Source organism: Achroia grisella, unplaced genomic scaffold, assembly GCF_030625045.1.
Source record: "Achroia grisella isolate CSIRO2021 unplaced genomic scaffold, CSIRO_AGI_Agris_v1 utg1866, whole genome shotgun sequence".
In the NCBI taxonomy this organism is placed as follows: domain Eukaryota; kingdom Metazoa; phylum Arthropoda; class Insecta; order Lepidoptera; family Pyralidae; genus Achroia; species Achroia grisella.
The window spans coordinates 406,974-428,098 of NW_026712689.1; the positions used below are offsets into that span (position 1 = coordinate 406,974).

Below are 21,125 nucleotides of genomic sequence, written 5' to 3' on the forward strand. Positions count from 1 at the left end.
AACCTTCGTCTTGAGACACCGCGGCAATTTGTTCAGTAATTATAAATCGTTAAGTACCCATAATGAGTATTTTGTTTTACGCATCACAGTGAAGGTTAAAACATGAAGCATCACATGAAGTTTTTGCATACTTCATGTGATAAAAATAAAGTAGGATACGTTATTATAAAGTATGGTTGGCAACCCTGTCTGTGCGTGACAAACTGGAGCTCCTTTTATAAGGTGTCTCGGACACGAGTGACTTATAAGTTGTTTTGCATACGATGACATTCTATTTAAGTAAACGAGCGACGTCCACAATGAGGCGACTAATCGCTACATATTTGTAGCAATTGTACATATTTATACACCAGCTGTTCCCGCGACTTCGTCCACGTGGAATTCAACTTTATTTTCTAATATAAATGTAGCCTAAGTTACTCCTTTTTACCTCGGCTACCTGCCATAAAAAGTCCCGTCAAAATAGGTCCAGTCATTTAAAAAAAAAATTAATAATAATAAAATTGGAGTGCTGTTTGTAATATTGAAATAATCGTTTTTTACTACATGTATGTGAATATAAATACGGTACATACACCAAAATATATTTTTTTACAATTTTTGTCTAAGTTACTCCAAGTTGCCTAAGTTACTCCTACTTAGTTTATATATCTTATATATATCTCTCTTTTTACGGGTGTAATACGTTATTATTATTATTATTTACTGCTCTAATCACTATGACTAATTTCCTCTTATTAATTGTTTAACCAGTTGGTTGTATATGCAATATTTTTTCTATTTAAATATTTGATTGAATTAGTGCTAATTGGTGGTTTGTATTCACACACTTAAACTTAAAAATGTAAAGTAATAATAAAATTATCTAAAAGAGCAACACGCAAGTTTCTTGCTCGTTCTTCTTATGATGAGACATCTTTCCGAATGAGCGGTAGATTAAAAAATTGTGATGACTATTCAAAAGTGCTTCAATGTAAGTTTATTTGAATAAATGATTTTCTATTATTCTATTCTATTTGTGGCGTGTCATTATTACTTTTGATCTAGTTTCGTCTGTCACCTATTCCATCTGGCCGCGTGATGACGTGATACAGATAAGATTAATTAGAGTAGAGTACAATACAGTTATCATAATATGATTGGTACTAGAGCGAAGTGGAAAGTGATTGTGTGACCTCTGTGTATGTGTCTGTCTGTTACTAATGTACAAACGTACTGGTTTGATTTTGATTTGATCTGGATATACCCGAGACTTTGTCCACGTAAAATAATGACCTTCACCAAATAATAAAAAAAAATTAGTAATCTAGAATAGAATGGAATAGAAAATCATTTATTCAAATAAACTTTTTTTTTATTATTATATTTTTTTTTAATCTAAATATATTTTGGCGTTATTGTTTTTAAACATGTCAAACCCCATTATTGCAAACTGATCGGAACAGTTCTTAAAAATAAGAGACAATCAATCAACTAAACTTAATTTTAACACTTCTGAACAGTCATAACATTTTTTTTTTATATCTACCGCTCATTCGGAAAGCTGTCTCATCACGAGAAGAACGAGCGAGAAACTTGTGTGTTGATCTGTTAATAGTAACTAGCTTCAAAAATAACAATATATCCATACAAAGTTTCAACTCCGAATTATCCGAATTAAAAAACCACCAAACTTCATTAAAATCGGTTAAATAGTTTTGGTTTTATTAGTGAAAGCGAGACAGACAGACTTATTTTCGCACCCCGGCTTCGCACGGGTATACATGTATTATATATATATAAACCTTCCTCTTGAATCACTCTATCTATTAAAAAAAACCGCTTCAAAATCCGTTGCAAAGATTTAAAGATAGCTGGCGACAGCGACTTTGTTTTATACTTTATATAATGATATAGACTTAGTGTGGCGACTGTTAAGCTGGATGAAGTACTTAGAGGCAATCATTGTGTATTGAGTAATAGAAAATCATACCTGATCATCGTAACTTGTGTAAGTACATATTCAGGCAGTGTTAAATTGCTGGCACTTTAATGTAATCTACACAAACAGATCAAATCCTCACAAACAGATACAAAGAAACAATGGCTCGATTCTCTTGAATAATGGCTACTGACTACCAATGAGCTTAGAATTAATTGTAATTAAAATATAAGACAATAAATGAGAAATAATATACGCCGTAGTACTAGTAGGTGCCCAAGTACGGCCTCACGTTTTTACACATTAGCCAACTCCGTAAATGACAGGGACAAACGAGCATGCGGCTCACCTGATGGTAACTGATTACCACCGCCTTTGGGCAACCGCAACAACAGGGGAACTGCAAGTGGGTTATATGCCTTTTAAAAAGGAATAAGTTCTTTTCTTGAAGGTTTCAATATCGTATCGGTTCGAAAATACCATTGCTGGAAGGTGATTCCACAATGTGGTTGTGCGTGGCAAAAAGTTTCTAGAAAACCGCACTGTGGAGGACTGCCATTTATCTAGATGATGAGGATGGTGTTTTAGTCTCTGGCGGATGGTACGGTGGTGAAACTCAGCAGCTGGTTTTGATCCGAACAATTCCTCAGAACACTCCCCGTGATATGTGCGGTAGAAAATGCACAGAGATGCAATATCTCGCCGCAGAGCCAATGGGTCGAGTCTGTCACAAAGACGTTGATTACCAATGATTCATACGTAATACATGATTGAAAGTCGTTTGCAAAATAAATAAAAATAGCGTTTTACTTGACGTAGAAAAACAGCAAGCAGCAGGCACGAGTGGCCACAACACGCTCACACATGTGGTAACTATCGTGTGAGGCACTATTAATTAAAAACGGTAAAGTCACTAATCATGTTTCTATATCTAAGGCATTCAGAGTAACCTGAAACGAAACGGCAGCGGCCAGAGCCGAAATAATCTTTGTGACATTGACAAGTAGATTGATGGGTGGATAGAACTGACGTAGCGGGAGTTTGGAGCGAAAAGTTTGGAGAGATTATTATTATAAAAACAAATAAGAGATAGGTAATTGGGAATATTTTGGGGAGTTTATTACTTGGGGTTCTGAACCTGAACCATCCTATCCGTGGCCGGCATCAGGATCTAAGTTATCATAACTAGTGGTTTTAAAACATGCACCATGTCATCCACTGCATACTCTAGTTCTATACACATTCTCTTATGGAAATAATAGGAATGAATATGTTTCTTCTCTAGAAGCAGTAATCTATAGTAGTTCTGCCATAGACGACATAATAATTTGACTTCAGCTCAAACAAACATTCAACAATATACTTTTCTTATCTTACATCAGACATCAGACAACACTTTACTTTACAAAGTCACGTGTGGAGCGAACCCGACCCCCTTATTACGTTGTATCTTTGTCTGCTCATAATATTTGATGATTACAACAAAAAAACACTTCCTACCGCGTCACTTCGCCACTCATTATATTATACACGGAGGCCTCGATGCCTCATTTGTGGGGTTTTTGTACTCAAAGTTAGTCATTCATATATAATATATGTTTTTCTCTATATATGCAAATATGTTTAGTTTTACTTACGGACACTTGTCAGTGTATTTTACAATTCAGCAGAAATCATTATCATCACGTAGAGTAATCACGTGTCATGACATACGTAGCAAATGACGATATCCTAAGGACGGTGTTACATATGAATGTGGATGGTTATAAGGGCAGAGGAAGACCGAAAAAGAGATGGATGGACTGTGTGAAAGATGATATGGTAAGAAAGGGAGTAAATAACGAGATGACTGCGAACACGGATGAATGGAAGAGAAAAACATATTACGACGACCACAAATAATATAATTATATAGGGATAAGGAAGAAGCAGATGATGATGGTGCAGATGTAGGATATATTAATGTGTATGATAAAAATATATTTTATCTTGAATATTAAACATATTATATCTAACACAATGACGTTCATCTGTGCCTAAATATACAATGCTGATAAATAACCCGTATTTGTACATTTCAATATGAAGCATTCAATGTCAGTATATTTTGCATTGTGTAATAGTAATGTTGGCTATAAACAAATTTGTACTCTTACAGCCTGGCAGTTGTAGGACGGATGATTTTTGCTATTGCTGGTTGTTTATCCTTTGCGTTATCAAGGATCCACACTCTGGTTTGTCGCTTTGCTAATGTAACAACTACAGACGAAGATCGTCTAGGATCGTATTTCTTTCATTTTGTCATAATCTGCAAACGTATTTGTAAATAGGTCCCTATTATAATGCACCAGTTCACTAACTCGAGATCTGTTATGAACATCAGAATTTAACAAGCGGTCGTGTTCAGTGCGGATTATGTAAGGCACGGGTCAATTCACATAGCGGTGTGTTGCGACAAGTCGGAGGTGGCTCGCCGTCGTCTCGACAATAGGACGCTGCGGTGAAAGCCTCCGAGTGCATCATGTACACATCTTACACCGCACAGCATCGCCCGACTCGACACTGTGGCGCAACATATGCACACCACATTCTCGTGTTTCGGGATTCCGGACAGCCTAATTGCAAAAAGTAAAAGCTTTTTTCGGACTACTCTAATGCTGTTGGCAGTAGCTGGCCTTTACAGCTTCACCGGACGTTAGGGGGCGAGTGCAAATGGCACTCCAAACCAAAGGAAGGACTTATGCAGCGGCTGAAGGCCAACTCCCGCCTAACTGATACGAGTTTAGTCTGAGGTCACCGCTAGTTCGAACCTCGGCTCAGGCCGTCGTAATTTCGATCCCCGTTCGAATTGGACGGGGGATCGATCGGAGGGGCAAAGGTAAAAGCAACTTAAGATAATGGCTTCGAAGTCCGTGTGAGTGAATAGCGATGTGCAGCGAGCGTTCTGCAACATTGGACGCCTGCGGAGTGATGCGCCCACCACATTGGCCGAGTAACACACTTGGCACGCGTCCGCCGCTGCACCCGCCCTCCTACAGCACAACAAAATACACGGAAATAGAACATTTATGTAATTGTCTTCATTATGTCATCCCCCGAACTGTACCCGAATAGAGGCGAACGGGCGCGGTGCACGGCCAGCATGTAACGCAATGTAATCTGTACATATAAATAAAATTGGAGTCTCTGTTTGTAATATTGGAATAACCCTTTTTTACTACGTGCATACAAATATAAATACAGTACGTACAAAATTATATTTTTTTACAATTTTTGTCTGTCTGTTTGTTCCGGCTGATCTCTGAAATGGCTGGATCGATTTTGACGGGACTTTTTTTGGCAGGTAGTTGATGTAATAAGGAGTACTTTTATTTTAGAAAAATAAAGTGAAATCCTACGTGGACGTAGTCGCGGGAATAGCTAGTGTAATATAAATTGGACTCTATTTTCTGAAATCAGCTTCACTTGGGCCGTTGTGCGTGTGGAGCCAGGCTCTAAAGTAGCCAGCTCCTCCCAAAAGCGCAGATCCCCGATATCTTCACAGGCTTCACGGAGCGTCCTCACCGTTCCGTGGATTTGTTTTCGTTGTGTCCACTGCAAGTACTCCAGTATTACGGGAGCAGCCGTTTCTGCCTTCAAAGCAGCCCCGACTACGGGGACTGTCAGTAGCGCCTATGACGCCTATGACGGGCAGCATTACAAAGCGCATCGCTCATTGACCGAGCCGGGCGGCGCCGCGGCGGGCTGGCCAGCGGCGCGGCGGCGACCTTGCGGACGTTCCTCTCCGTATACTCGTATAAAGAACGTGTACTGAAAATAAATAAACAAACTGCGGCGGCTACCTGGCGATGCCCGCCACCGCGCACACATGTGCAGCGCGACCTCGTTCCTAAGATGATGCCGATCTATTCTTTCTCTATATACTTGAACGCTTTAGATTTATATTTCGTAATTTTGCGTTAAGACTCCGATCGAGTTGTTCTCGCTTCTATCTATTTAGAGGACTTATTGCTTTTAGAGTAGCCAGAAAAAGCATGTAGCACAGATAGAGTAATTTAAGAGAAGTAGTATAGAAGAAGACGAAGAAGAAAAACATTTATTGACAACCATTATTGATAAAAAAATACATTTACACATTTGACATAGGTACATTTTACATATATATATATATGTATGCACACATACATACACATATATACATAGTATATATGTAATATATATATATATATATAGTATATGTGTAATTTGCATATATGTATATATTATATGTTTTTTAATATTTATACCATATTTCATGCAAATAAAAAAAAATACATGTTTTATTCTATAGTATATAATAAACATGAAAAGATTTGTAATGCATCCGTTCGAAGCCGGGTCGTTATTATATTATAAAGAAAATAGCCTTCAGCTATGCAATGAAGAGCCTTTCTCGACGGTGCGATGTGACCACGGCTAGTGCAACCTAGTCGAAACGTCGACAGAGGTAAATACCTTTGTTTGCCGTAAAATTATTGATGTTAAGACCCGGTTAATAATATAAATAATGTAAAAAATTGACGTTCATAAGCGGCTAAAATGTCCTACATGAATAAATGATTTTTGAATTTGAATTTGAATTATTGTCTTATCATAACCGTCCAACAAACAACACAGACCTGTACATTGTTCACGGTTTAATATTGCCGTGTGCACAGCCGGCGCCCGTCGCCCGTCGTGATGACATACATACATACATACAGATCTCGAATATCGGGATTCACACAACCGGTTATGATAACATACACACGTTTGTTTTTGTTGTGCGCAAATGCGTATTTAAAGTATAAATTTAATAGAAAAAAAGCTCAATGTACATTAACAAGTTGAAGTACATTTTTACATTTGTATGAGGCGTCATATATAATATTTATATTCCTGCATTTTAAATTTGTAAACTTTATTTCTATTTATAAAATATATCTCATGCATGCTATGTGTTTATAATTGCTTTATTGAACAATAAAGCATTTATCTATCTATCTATATACTAACTGACCCAGGCAAACGTTGTTTTGCCATATAAATTAAAATCGCTATTAAAAATAGGGGTTGTTGATAAAATTTAGGAATGTATGTATTTTTTTAATGCCACATTATAAAAAATAAAATAAATATTTTGTTAAAAAAATGATAGGGGGTGGACAACCCTTATCATTTAGGGGTATGAAAAAGAGATAGTAGCTGATTCTCAGACCTACTGTATATGCATATAAAGTATCGTAAAAATCGGTCAAGCAGTTTGGGAGGAGTATGGTAACTAACATTGTGACACGAGAATTTTATAAATAAGATTTGAATGAATGATATGATGAATGAATGGTGTATATATATGTGGAAAGAGGAGTTATCTATATATATATCATTTTTATTATAGTTTTATTTAAAAAAAAAGAATGGAAGACTTGACAGGACGACGTAAGTCGATATAAACACGATATTAAGTCGTAAATAAATAGTATTTCGTTGTGTATAATTCACTGCAATGGTCTGTGGGCGTCGCGTCGTCGTCATTCCGCTGCACCACCACCACGTTCATTAGTCAGGCTGCAGGCACGCGCGGGGCACGGGGCACGGGGCAGGGGGGCAGGGGGGAGGGGGCGGCCATCTGTATTTGGTGTCACATTGTGAAACTAATCTATGAGAGGTACTGCCGCAAGATGTAGCAGAAAGGGCAATAAAATAGCAAGTCCAATTATTAGAATAGAATAGAAAATCCTTTATTTAAAATTTAAGCACTCTTGAATAGTCATTACATTTTTTTTAATCTACCGCTCATTCGGAAAGCTGTCTCATCACAAGAAGAACGAGCAAGAAACTTGCGTGTTGCTCTTTTAAATATTATTAAAGTCAAGATCCGAATATAAATTGACATACTATCATACGGCCGGTCACATGCTACAGTGGTAATAGTGCACTTATATTTGGTGCGAACCAATGTCAAGTACCTCGGAGAGACTCGTTGCGTTACACATCGTACGGTGCATTACGTGAGGATTGTTAGTGCACACACTTGACACTACAGAGTTATACCTATAATATTTTATTCTATACTACGATGGTGGCAGTCAAGTATACGGCCCGTCTGATGGTACATGGTTACCGTAGCCTATGAACGGCTGAAACACCAGGGGCACCACGTGCGCGTTGTCGACCCTTAAGAAACCTGTATATACCCTTCTTGAAAAATCCTGATATCCTAACTATAATCTTATGATATGATATACCTACTGGCTGTACCCCGTCCGCGTGGAATTTAACAAAAAAGTTAATTAGTGATTTTTTCTAAAATAAAAGTAGCCTAAGTTACTCCTTATCACATTAGCTACCTGTCAAAAAAAGTCTCGCAGCCATTTCAGAGATTAACCGGAACAAACAGACAGACAGACAAAAATTGTAAGAGATGTTATTTTGGTGTATGTACCGTATTTATATACTCATATGCATGTAGTAAAAAACGGTTATTTCAATATATATACAAACAGACACTACAATTTTATTTATATGTAGGTATGGTATAAGGAATAGAATGCATTGGCTCAGTTCAGTTGCAATACAGGCGTCATGATGCAGTTGAAAGGTAGCGAGTGTGGGACCGTCGCCCGCGGAGGGTGAGTCGGCACCGGTGGGACCGGTTCGCATTCTGCAAGCCTCTCCCCCCCCCCTGCAGCTACCCCCCACCCCGCGCCGGTCACCGACCCCGCACCGGCTTCGTATCCCACAACAGTTCACTACACCACCAGGACGTACCTACTTACCTTTAATTGCTGTCTCCCCGGAAACTAAAGATTAACTACCAGCTCAGGATGGAGCTTCCTTCAATTTAGAACTTGGCAAGTAACTAGAACTTCGACTAAGTCCTGATTTTAATAATAATTTATCGACTGTGTGAGAGTTACAATAATGTCAGACACATATTTGATATTTTCAGTGCATCAGTCAGTAATATCAAACGGACAGTAAATTGTAATTTTCTTTAAATACAAGTAGCCTTATAATGTAATTCTTTATTACTACAAATTATTATTGTATTGTGTCATTTTGTGTGTCAAAATTAAGTTATAAGCTGGCTGTGTCTATATCTAATAGGATCTATTACTTAAATAGTTTATTTTATCTGTGTAAAGTTATGTACTCTGTAAGACATCTGTAAGTTTTGTAGACCTAAATTATATTATAAAATAATAAAATTCTGGACTATTTATAAAGCTCCGTTGAGTATATTGTGTTATGGGTACTAATCAACTAAATCAAAAACTAAGACCAATATAAAAAATCACATATCACTTTATATCTCCGCCTGGACCACAAATTGCAAAAAAACAATTTTTGTAATATATATTTCATTGGCCACAATTTGTCTGGATAATTAAAGTGGACGCCGCCCTAGAACAGTGTGTATATATATATATATATATATAAATGAATTGCTGTTCGTTAGTCTCGCTAAAACTCGAAAACGGCTGAATTCGATTTTGCTAATTTTAGTATAGAAATATTCGTGGAAGTCCAGGGAAGGTTAAAACGGTGATAAAATGTGAAATAAATTCTTAGACAATAGTAAAAACAACAATTTCATTTTCCCATACATTCTGTCAAACAGGGTGCGTTCAGAAATTTATTGCGTAACTAAATTTCAAAATTTCTTCAATTCTGAGGCAGGGTCAGCTAGTTATTGTATAAAACTCCCTAAGGTTGGCTGGTAGAGCATGCTATCAGCATCAAGCCCGCCTATTGTACAAAATTCAGTAAGGTTTTAAATAAATAATTACGGTCTGCTATAAGACACGCTGTAAAACTGTAAAATTGTACAAAGCACCCCCAATCACTGGACCACGGCTGGTAATCATTTAGGACCATCCACAACAATGTTATAGAGTTCTTCTCATCTCGAAATCATTCCGAACTGACGGTAGATTAGACATATCATAAGTCTGTAATAGACCTACATGAGTAGAGATGTTTTGACTTTGAATAAACAGAGCAATTTGAACCATCCGGGTGTTGCGTCCGTGGTCCGCGCCGTAAGTACTCACTAAACAGTAACCGAGTCACCGAGTAGCGAAGTGTGACTCGCATGCCGCTACTATATTACAATGGCTACAATTGCCATGTCGTGGTGTGGACGGTGGTGGGTGGTCGGTGGTCGGCGACCTTGACCGTCCGCGACCTCCATCGTACACCATCAGTGACGTTCTGTCCGGCCCCGGCGACCTTCGACGGCTGCATTTCCTCCACCTACTTCTGTTTGGATCCAAACGACTTTTCCGATCGCTAGATATTCACTTAGTGTTATCGTGTGCCTGCTGCTGATAGGACATCGTACGGTTGTGTATTTTTAAACTGTGGCGTTCAGTTCACTTTATTATTGTTTACGTACCCAGTATAAAACAAAGGAGCCGCCGCTGTCATTTCTCTTCAATTATTGTATGTATGCGGTTTTTAGCAATAGATAGAGTAATTCAAGAGGAATTATGTATGTGTAATACATACTTGTTTATAGTATACTAGCTACTCGCCCCGACTTCGCACGGATGTACATGTATTATATATATTAAAACTTCCTCATGAATTACTCTATCTATTAAAATAAAATCGCTTCAAAATCCGTTGCATAGGTTTAAAGATTTAAGCGTACATGGGGACGGACAGACAGCGACAGCGACTTTGTTTTATACTTTGTAATGATAACAGGCTAAGAAATCCAAAGATGTGTAATGCATCCGTACGAAGCCGGGCCGGTCCCTAGTATAAAGAAAATAGCCTTCAATTAAGCAATGTTAGAAGAGAACACTAGACTGTTACATCTAGTAATGGCCTGTCTCTGAACACCTCTATACTATATTTTTAATTATATATACGACTAGCTGTACGGAACTCCGTCCTCGTGGAATTTAACTTTATTTTTCTAAAATAAAAGTAGCCTAAATTACTCCTTATTACATCAGCTATCTGCCAATAAAAGTCCCGTCAAAATCAGTCCAGCCATTTCAGAGATTAGCCGGAACACACAAGACAGACAAAAATTTTAATAAATGTTATTTTGGTGTATGTACCGTATTTATATTCATATGCATGTAGTAAAAAACGGTTATTTCAATATTACAAACAGACACTCAAATGTTATTTATATGTATAGATAACTAATCACGTTTTCGATAGATATATAATCAATATCTAGTTATTATTCAATGTAGTGGCAGTGGTTGAACAAATTACCGACACGTAGCGACATTGACGCTGGTACTCCGGTCAGCACGTGGCGGCGGACAGTTATTAAACAATTCAATAATTTATTCAAACCAAAAACAAAACAGAACCAGTGCCACACAGTGGTGACGTCGAGAGGTAAACAAAAATATTTACCACAAAAATATCCGCGGTGAGACCCGTTCTTCTATGGTATATGCGATTCATTATTTTTTTATTCATATTAGATCTGTTTTCTAAAGATTATACATAAACATCCGGACGAATGTTATAAATGAGAGTGTCTGTCAGTCTGTGTGTTACCACTGCACTACTCAACTAATTTGATATCGTCGATTAAATAGAATAATTACATTTATCAAAATTAGAAGCTAGAATTGCCTCCTTTTGTATAAGTCAATTAAATTAACCACGCCGTCTTAATCATTATCTAAATTCTTTTAAAATGATATACAACACTTGTGTGTAAATTTAAAATATTTAAAGAAAACAATAATTTAAATAAATTTATAAACTTTCAATGCTTGTCTTGTAAATAATGTACATTTTGAATGCTGACATTTTTCTGAGCCAAATAGTTTACAAAATGCAAATACTATTTATTATCAAAATAGTTCATTGAATTATTGACGACCTCTAGCACACCGCTTTAAGACCGATGGTCGCGGGTTCGATTCATCGCACGGCACAAACATTTGTATTCATGAGTATGATTGTTTGTATCGGTCTGGGTGTTTCCTATGTAAAATATGTATGTATTTACAAAAAAAAATCTATGTATATGTATCAGTTATGTAGTACCCATAACACAAGCTTTAGCTAGCTTAACTTGGGTCTAGATGGCGGCGCTGTGTGAATTGTCCTGAGATTATTATTATTATTATAATGATGTATTTTAGAGCATTTAACATAATATTAATAATAAATATAAATACAAACTTGCTGTCCCCAAGTATTGTTCATTCTATGGCTGTAAAATCTTTATTCCTTTTGAAATCGTTAGTCATGAGTGTTGGGGTGTATGTATGTATGTTGGTTGGGTTGGTGCATCAGTGCAATGCAGTGCAGTGGAGTGGAGCGGAGTGGAGCGGCGCCGCCGGGCCGGTCGGGGCCGCGCCACTAGTATGTGGGCCGTGGGACATTTGACCTCCCCTCGCCTCGCCGCTACATTTTGAAAGTAGCAACATGCGACCTCAAATTAACTCAGCTGATGCATAATATCTGATTTTATAACTATTTTATATTAGCTACCAGCTTATAGTAAATATTTTTCTTGCTATTTCTATGAACTTTAAATACTTACTCAGCACATATATTATATTATACATTTACAAGTTCCCTTATATTACATTTATAATAATATACATATACAGTGGACCTATACATTGATATGGTCCGTCTTCATGAAGGTACTCGTATTTCCTTTTGACAAAAATTCAGTAACATATGTTGTGAATATAGTGACAATATTCTCCCTAATTGAATTTAAAAAAGAATCTGTATTTCTTTAATCTATACATATAAATGAAATTGGAGTGTCTGTTTGTAATATTGAAATAACAGTTTTTTACTACTTGCATATGAATATAAATACGTTCCATACACCAAAAAAAACACTATTTACAATTTTTGTCTATCTGTCTGTCGGTCTGTTTATTCCGGCTTATCTCTGAAATGGCTGGACCGATTTTAACGAGACTTTTTTTGGCAGGTAGATGATGTAATAAAGAGTAACTTAGGGTACTTTAATAAAGTTAAATTCCACGCGGACGAAGTCGCGGGAACTGCTAGTCTGTAATAAAAACAAGGTAATTTGAAAAGAATAAGAGCAGAGTTTCTTGTCAGTTATTCTCAACTCAAAAGCACTCCGAACTGACGGTAGATTTGACGTTTCATAAGAGTCTGTGAAACACCTGCATGAATAATGATATTTTGTTGTACCTAGCAGACAAACCTAGCCTACCTTTTCAAAGGTTTATTTCAAACTAGCTTTTGCCCGCAGCTTCGCTCGCGTCAATTTATCCCCTTAGGGGTGAAATTTATCAAAATCCTTTCTTAAGGGATGCCTACGTCATAGTAGCTTTATGCGTGCAAAGTCTTAGCGCGCTAGGTTTAAAATTGACAAAGTTTCATGCAAACTTTCATCCCCTATTTTATTCACTTGGGGGTAGAATTAATCAAAATCCTTTCTTAGCGGATGCCTATGTCATAACATCTACCTGCATGCCAAATTTGAGCCCGATCCGTCCAGTGGTTTGGGCTGTGCGTTGATAGATCACTATGTCACTCAGTCTGTCACCTTTGAGTTAAATATATTTAGTATAACCACAGATAACATAACGTATAACATTGATATCTCACATTTTCTTGTGTATGTATAACAAATACATAAAGTTCAATAAATCTGCAAATCGGATGTGATGTCAGACGTAGCGTCCTCCATCAACTTAGGGTCATGTGAGCGAGTGTCGGTGGCAGTAGCTGTCGTCGTTGGACGGTAGCCGGCGACCTTCGCCGCCGCCGCGCCGCCGTCACCGTCGTCACCGTCGTCACCGTCGTCACCGTGTACCAGTTACCGCTACAGAGCTACAGAGCTGAGCCCGCGGGCTCGTTCATTAACACCACCCGGGGCTAACCGCTTAAGACGTTTAGGAAATGCCGCGTTATGTTTCCGCTATTGATAAGATCACACACGGTCACACACGGTCACATTTATGTGACATGACATCATACGTACTTTTTATATTAGGGAAATCCGTCTGAAGAATATCTTAATTAATTAAATGTACTAATTAAGTGCAGTAAGCTATATATACTGTTGTACATATAATATATATATAAAACTTCCTCTTGAATCACTCTTATCTATTGAAAAAAACCGCTTCAAAATCCATTCTGTAGTTTTAAAGATTTAAACAAACATAGGGACGGACAGACAGCGACGGCGACTATGTTTTATACTACTGAGTTTCTTGTCAGTTCTTCTCATCTCGAAATCATACCGAACTGACGGTAGATTTGACATATCATATGAGTCTGTAATAGACCTACATGAATAAAGATATTTTGAATTTTGACTATGTAATGATGATATACATAACTTAATTATATAATTAAATGTTGTAGTAGTTTATCAATTAATAAAAATCTATATATACAAATAAAATTGGAGTGTCTGTTTGTAATATTGAAATAACCGTTTTTTACTACATGCATATGAATATAAATACGGGACATACACCAAAATAACATTTATTACAATTTTTGTCTGTCTGTCTGTTTGTTCCGGCTAATCTGTGAAATGGCTGGACCGATTTTGACGGGACTTTTATTGGCAGGTAGCTGATGTAATAAGGAGTATTAACTTACTACTCAACTTTTATTTTAGAAAAGTTTTCATATTCTTTTTGTTAAATTCCAAGCGGATGAAATCGCGTGTACAGCTAGTTTTTAAATAAAAAAGCTATAATTATTATGCGGAAAAAATTTAAACCTCCGATATAATTGTCTGTTGATTACCGAGAGATGAAGTCACTACTGTTCGCTGAGTCACTTTGTTATCCAGCTAGCTATACACGCTACGTATGTCCTAAACCCCTCCGATCGATCCCCCGTCCAATTCAAACGGGGATCCAAATTACGACGTCCTGAGCCGAGGTTCGAACCTCTAGTGGTGCCCTCAGACTAAAGTCGTATCCGTCAGGCAGGAGTTGGCCTTCAGCCGCTCCATAAGTTTGGAGTGCCATGCACTGCCCCCTATCGTCTGGTGTAGCTGTAAAGGCGGCCAGCTGCGGACAACAGCATTAGAGTAGTCCGAAAAAAAAGTAATCCAAAACTACATCGCGTGTGATATAAGCGATAAATCACAAGTGGAAAGTAACATAATGGAACGCTATGAGTTGCGCAGAGGGACAGCGGCTCTAGCGTCGTCGTGGTCGGGATTAGAATGGTTACAAAATCGAGAGGCGGCCGATGAAAGGCGACTCAGTCCGTAGGAGGCTGCGGGCGCTGCCTGCGGAGGGTCGCACACGCGCAGGTTGCGACACCGCCGGCATCGGCGCCGGGCCCAGCTGTACCTGTGTCTGTAGCTTTTTTTTCAAGGGATGTATTGGGCAAGGAACAGACAATGTTATCTGTGCGAATCACAAACTCACAATATACCACAGTTATGTGTGTAAAAAACTATTAAACCTTTGCGATAAGTATTTTTCATTCGAGAAAAGGAGCCGTCTAAATGTCAAGATGATAGAGATTATCATAGTTTGTCAATGATGTCATGATCCGTATACAATGGGTAGTATGTAAACCAGTTGAGGGCGTACATTGTCAATGTAAAGTAACTGTTAAATAATAGAGTGATGATACTGAATGTCTAAATTGTACGTGTTGAGAACTGGAGATGAGGATGTCGGGAGCTGCTCCCCGGGGACCCCGCCGCCGCCCGCTGCCTCCGTCTCCAGGTGAACATGAACAGAACTCATGCCGTGACCACATGCAGCACTGCTCCCCTACACTGGCCTCAGTTTATCTGTATTTTAACGGTTTACTGTTACGAGTGATGTTGCTCGTACTAAGTTTTTTAAAGGACGTGTATATGACTATATGATTTATGATCATTGATATGTATTATATTATAAGAGGTAGCTGTGTATACACTACAAGCACTATGGACATCACGTAATGAAGCCACTCATGCGTTATCATTCCATTTCAATTACAATGAAACTGAAACATGAGTATGCGGAGTACAGTAATCATCAAACAATACTTTTATGTAATTATATATATAAATACATAGTATAAATATTTATATTTCAAACCTAGCGGATATCACTAAAAATTTGAAATAATGTTGATTCTTTTTTTATTGGGTTTGGGCTATTGTCAAGTGCCTGTAGTACCTGTAGAACTGCGATCTATTGTGCTCGCCCTATTCAAGGTCTCTACCTAGACCCGTCAGGGACAAGAATTGGAGGATATTCTTAGGAGCGATGGTCTATATCTCCTCGGAACGGTTGTAACTGGCTCCTGTTATATAGTTTACATTACATAGTTCTTATTGTTATTGCATATTTAATGTTTAGGAAAGTAGTTGTATAATTTTGAGCGTACTTTATTGATGTGTGTGCGTGTGTGCGTTGCAGGCGATGCGAGGGTGGTGCGCGCGGTGGTGGAGCGGCGGGTCGCGGTCGCGGCTGCGGTGGCTGGCGGCGCTGCTGTGCTGGGGCGCGCTGGCCGCGCTGGCGCTGCCCCGCCTGCAGCCGCCGCCCCCCGCCGCCCCCGCCCCCGCCCCCGCCGCCGCCGCCGCCCCCGGGGGCCGGGCCGCGCGCCTGCTGCTGCAGTCGGAGCCAGCGTCCACGGCGCCGCCCGGGCTGCCGGCCACCGACACGCGCGTGCTGTCAGAGGACGAGCTGCGCGCCGACGCCGAGCGCCGCCTGCCCTCGCTGCCGCTCGCCTACTGGCACAAGCACAAGGACGACAAGAATAAGTTCCTCAAGAAGAAAGACTGCTCCCCGTTCCCCTCCATATACGATCTCGAGTTCCACAACACCTACTGGCAGACGTTGCGGTCGAGCGAGGGCGTGTTCCACTTCTACGGGGCGTACCTGGACGCCAGGAACGCGTCCCGCATAGGGCCCGCGGTGCGCGTGCTGGCCGTGCACGACCGCATCAAGCCGACCGTCGTCTCCCACTGCCAGCTGTGGTTCGAGGAGCACACCGCGCCCGTGGTCGTGCGCAACCTAGAGTACAAATACATTTGGAACAGCAAGTGGGGCAACTACCGGGACCACGTGCTGCAGCCGTACCTGCTGGCGTGCGTGCTGCCGCAGGAGGTGCGCCACCTCGTGCCCGCGTCGGTCTCCATCGTGGAGAACCCGTGCGACCGGGCCACTAACAATCTGCGAGTTCACAACGATCGCCCGGACCCGGCGGTCGGACGCAAGGAATTCGCCGTTTGCGTGAAGGGACTCGACTTCCTCCACGAAGACTTATCCGTGAGACTCGTCGAGTGGATCGAGTTCGTGAGGTTGATGGGAGCGGACAAAGTGTTCTTTTACGAGTTACAAGTGCACCCGAACATAACGAAAGTGCTCGATTATTATGCGGAACAAAACGTGGTGACGGTGACGACGGTCACCTTGCCGGGCGGGCAGCCGAACCTGCCCGGGCTGCAGCACATGTATCTGAAGAAGAAGACGACGCACAAGCGCCAGATGGAGCTGATCCCGTACAACGACTGCCTGTACCGGCACATGTACGAGTACCGGTGGCTCGCGCTGCTCGACATCGACGAGGTGATCGTGCCGCTCGAGGACGACGACTGGAGCTCGCTGATGAGGCGCGCGCTGCCGCTGTCGAAGCCGGCCGAGGGCAAGCCGCCGCGCAGCTCGTACCACGCGTCCAACCTGTACTTCCTGGACTCGCTGCGGCACGAGCACGGCTGGGAGGACGGCGTCCCGCGCTACATGCACATGCTGCAGCACGTGTACCGCACGCGCAACTTCACCAAGCCCGGGCAGTACGTGAAGGCGTTCCACGAGACGGACCGCGTGCTGGCGCTGCACAACCACTTCCCGCTGGCGTGCCTGGGCGGCGCGTGCTCGTCGTACGCGCTGGAGACGCGGCACGCGCGCCTGCAGCACTACCGCGCCGACTGCGTCACCGCGCTCAGCAAGTCCTGCGCCGAGCTGCGCGCGCAGCCGCAGCGCGACGAGGCGCTGTGGCGCTGGCGCGACCGGCTCGTGGCCCGCGCCCACCGCGCCCTGCGCGCGCTCGGCTTCCTGCCGCCGCACCGGTGACCGCCGGCCCGGCGCCGGCTCTTAGTCATAATATTATATTCGACGCTAGTATTAAACATATTTTTACGATCGATGGCGCTCCTCATTTCCTATACCATGCGACACCTTTACGGATTCATCTCCCGCTCCCGCGAAAGATGACTCGTTCCATAGATTGTAATTTTATCTTTGAAGCCGTCCCGTTCTGATGCACCGGCGAGAAAGTACGCACGGTGACATCGGTAGGGTCAAGTGTCCGCGCGGGTCGTACATTATGAACTGGCTGGTTTCACTGGCGACCTCGACACGCGACACCGTCCGCCGAGACTGCGACAAACATTCGTTCAAATGTTCTCTTAATGCTAAATCAATGCGCATGCCGAATTTCATGTCAATGAATTGATAGGTTGAGGAGGTAAGAGCGACGACCAAACTAACAAAGAAAGTATCTTTCACATTACATAGTATTAGTAAAGTTGAAGTTAAACATTAACCCGTCGTGTGTCAACCAATGAGACTTAGATTACCATCACAAGAAAATCATTAACTTTATGTAAAGTCGCCGAATTTTGTAGGATTTTGTAAATGTTTTGGTTGAAGGGTGATAAATGGTGGTGAAATAACAGGGTGCACGGTGCGACGGCACCACATGCTGATTTTCCGAAATGGCGATGCATTAGTGATGCCATAGATGTGATGTCATGGTGACGTGATATGTGTGCTGCAAGTTATTGTACATACGCGACGGTTACCACTTGCCATCAGGTGGGTCTAGTCTCTGTAAACCTTCATATTTCGATGTGTTTCTCTTTGTTCCATATCTTTACTATGATATAATGTTCACACAGCGCCATCTTTCTTAAAGCTTGTGTTATGGGTACTACATATCTTACAAATACATAATTTTTTTTTCGTAAATACATACATAATATACATAGAAAACACCCAGACCGACACAAACAATCATACTCATGAATACAAATGTTTGTGCCGTGCGAAGTAACGGACCATCGGACGTGTACAAAAGGTCGTCTATGTCATTCGTGAGATTCACAATGTCGGGAGTTGAGACTCGAAAAGAGAGAAGTTTTATGAAGCAAATGTTCTTATTTAATCTTATTAATATTAGATAGGCGAAAGTTTGTAAGTATGGATGTTTGTTATTCTTTCGCATAACTGCTGAACGGATTCTGATGAAACTTTGCAGTAATATAGCTTATATATCAGAATCAGGGGCGGATCTACCTAAGGATTTTTTGGGCTGCAGCCCAGAGCCCCGAGGATACAAAGGGCCCCTAGTCCCCTCTGACACGATGTTTAGAATATAATAAATATCTAGAATGTTAAAAACCTATCATAAGGTTGGCAACACAGAGATCAATCAACTCATGGGTGTGCGCGTCTATAGAAAGGAGCGGGGAGTTTCTGGTCGCTTGTTTTTGGTCGGTGTATTTTCTTAGTTGAGTTAATACTTAAATCTACTTAGGGCCCTACCTAATTATAGCCCAGGGCCCCACAAATTCACATAACGCCCCTGATCAGAATAACATATAGGTTATAAATTTCATGCGGGTACAGTTAGTAAAATATATACTAGAATATTCTACATATATGTATCTATACAGGAATACATCACAAAACAGCTATATTATTTAACATTAACACTAGAGTTGAAGACAAACGCTGTTGTAAGTATCGTTTAGAGGACTCGACATGATGCCGACGGCCACCTTTTATTTTTCATTCAGGAATTCATCCCCACACGCTGGAACCTAAGTGTTCCCGCACAGTACGGTTTCAGAGGAGCTTCCTCCCGCGTACACTTAGTTTGTGGAATAAACTTCCTGTTGAGGTTTTCCTACGACACTACAGCATGCGTCATCGGCAACGCGCACGTGATACCCCTGGTGTTTCAGGCGTTCATAGGCTACGGTATCCATTTACCATGAGATGGGCCGTGTGCTTGATTGTATAAAAAAAACTCCATAGGTCTTAAAGAATGTAATACGTAACAATTTTAATTTAGTATATTTTGGAATATCTAACAATTTACAAAAAGATACTAAAGAATATACTGGAATTACACACTTTAAATAAATTTAAAACTTGTGTTAACCATATTTACTAGGCAAAGCGTACTCACTAAACGATTACTTGATCACATACTATAAAATAAAGTCGCTGTCGCTGTCTGTCCGTCCCTATGTATACTTAATACGTAAATCTTTAAAACTACGCAACGAATTTTATGCGGTTTTTTAGTATATAGAGTGTTTCTAGAGGAAGGTTTATATATGCAATACATGTACATGTATATAGTAAATGATAAATGTGAGTGTCAATAGTTGTTCCTGCACGAGATTTTCATTAAGACAATTGACATCTACTAAATAAATAAACAATATTAGCAACTAGCTACCCACCCCGCACTTGCGCGGGTGTACATGTATTATACATATAAACCTTCTCTTGAATCACTCTATCTACTAAAAAACCAAAATCCGGACAGACAGATTTAAGTATATATACGACTTTATTTTATACTATGTAATGATATGACTTAAAAAATTATGTATAATTAGCCAGGAGGTAGGAGAAAAATATTAAGAGAAATCTTCATTAACATGAGCGACTAAGATGTTAATTTGAATTTAGTTCAAACGGATAAGAACAAATTATTACCTATTCATATGACATTACTGACGCATTGCGTTAGCTCAAAAATAAAACAAATTCGCGGCTATGTGATGACTCCAACACTACTTATAACAATAAATACATAATATTTCGAGAAAATGTAATCTGGCGATGTTTTAGTGTGAGAGAAATAAACAGACAGAGAATATTTAAAAACATTTCACTCATTTTATATTTTATCTATGTACTAATATTAGATATACAAGATATATGACATGTAGGTACAATAACAGACAAAGATAATATCACAGGTTAATACATTCATTTATTACCATCAGTATTACTATATAATATTATGTTATCTGTGGTATTACTTACAGCGCTAAATAATTACAATCTACATATTACATGCAAAATCGACACAATTACAATGTATAATTCAAATGATCGACATAAATAGATATGTAATATATTCTAACTTAATTTAAGATGACATTATTACAACGTATAATAAAAACAATATTTATAAATATTAGAGT

At 39.9% G+C, this 21,125-nt stretch overlaps 1 protein-coding gene across 1 annotated transcript in view; it reads left to right on the forward strand.

Moving 5' to 3' along the window:
* LOC131841628 (beta-1,4-galactosyltransferase galt-1-like) overlaps positions 1–18,041 on the forward strand; it is a 34,522-nt gene extending 16,481 nt beyond the window's left edge. The window contains exon 2 of the mRNA XM_059189953.1: positions 16,315–18,041. Within this exon, the coding sequence (XP_059045936.1) occupies positions 16,318–17,970 (1,653 nt within the window). The 5' untranslated portion in view covers positions 16,315–16,317 and the 3' untranslated portion in view covers positions 17,971–18,041. The remainder of the gene's footprint in view (positions 1–16,314) is intronic.
* Positions 18,042–21,125: the final 3,084 nt, after the last annotated feature.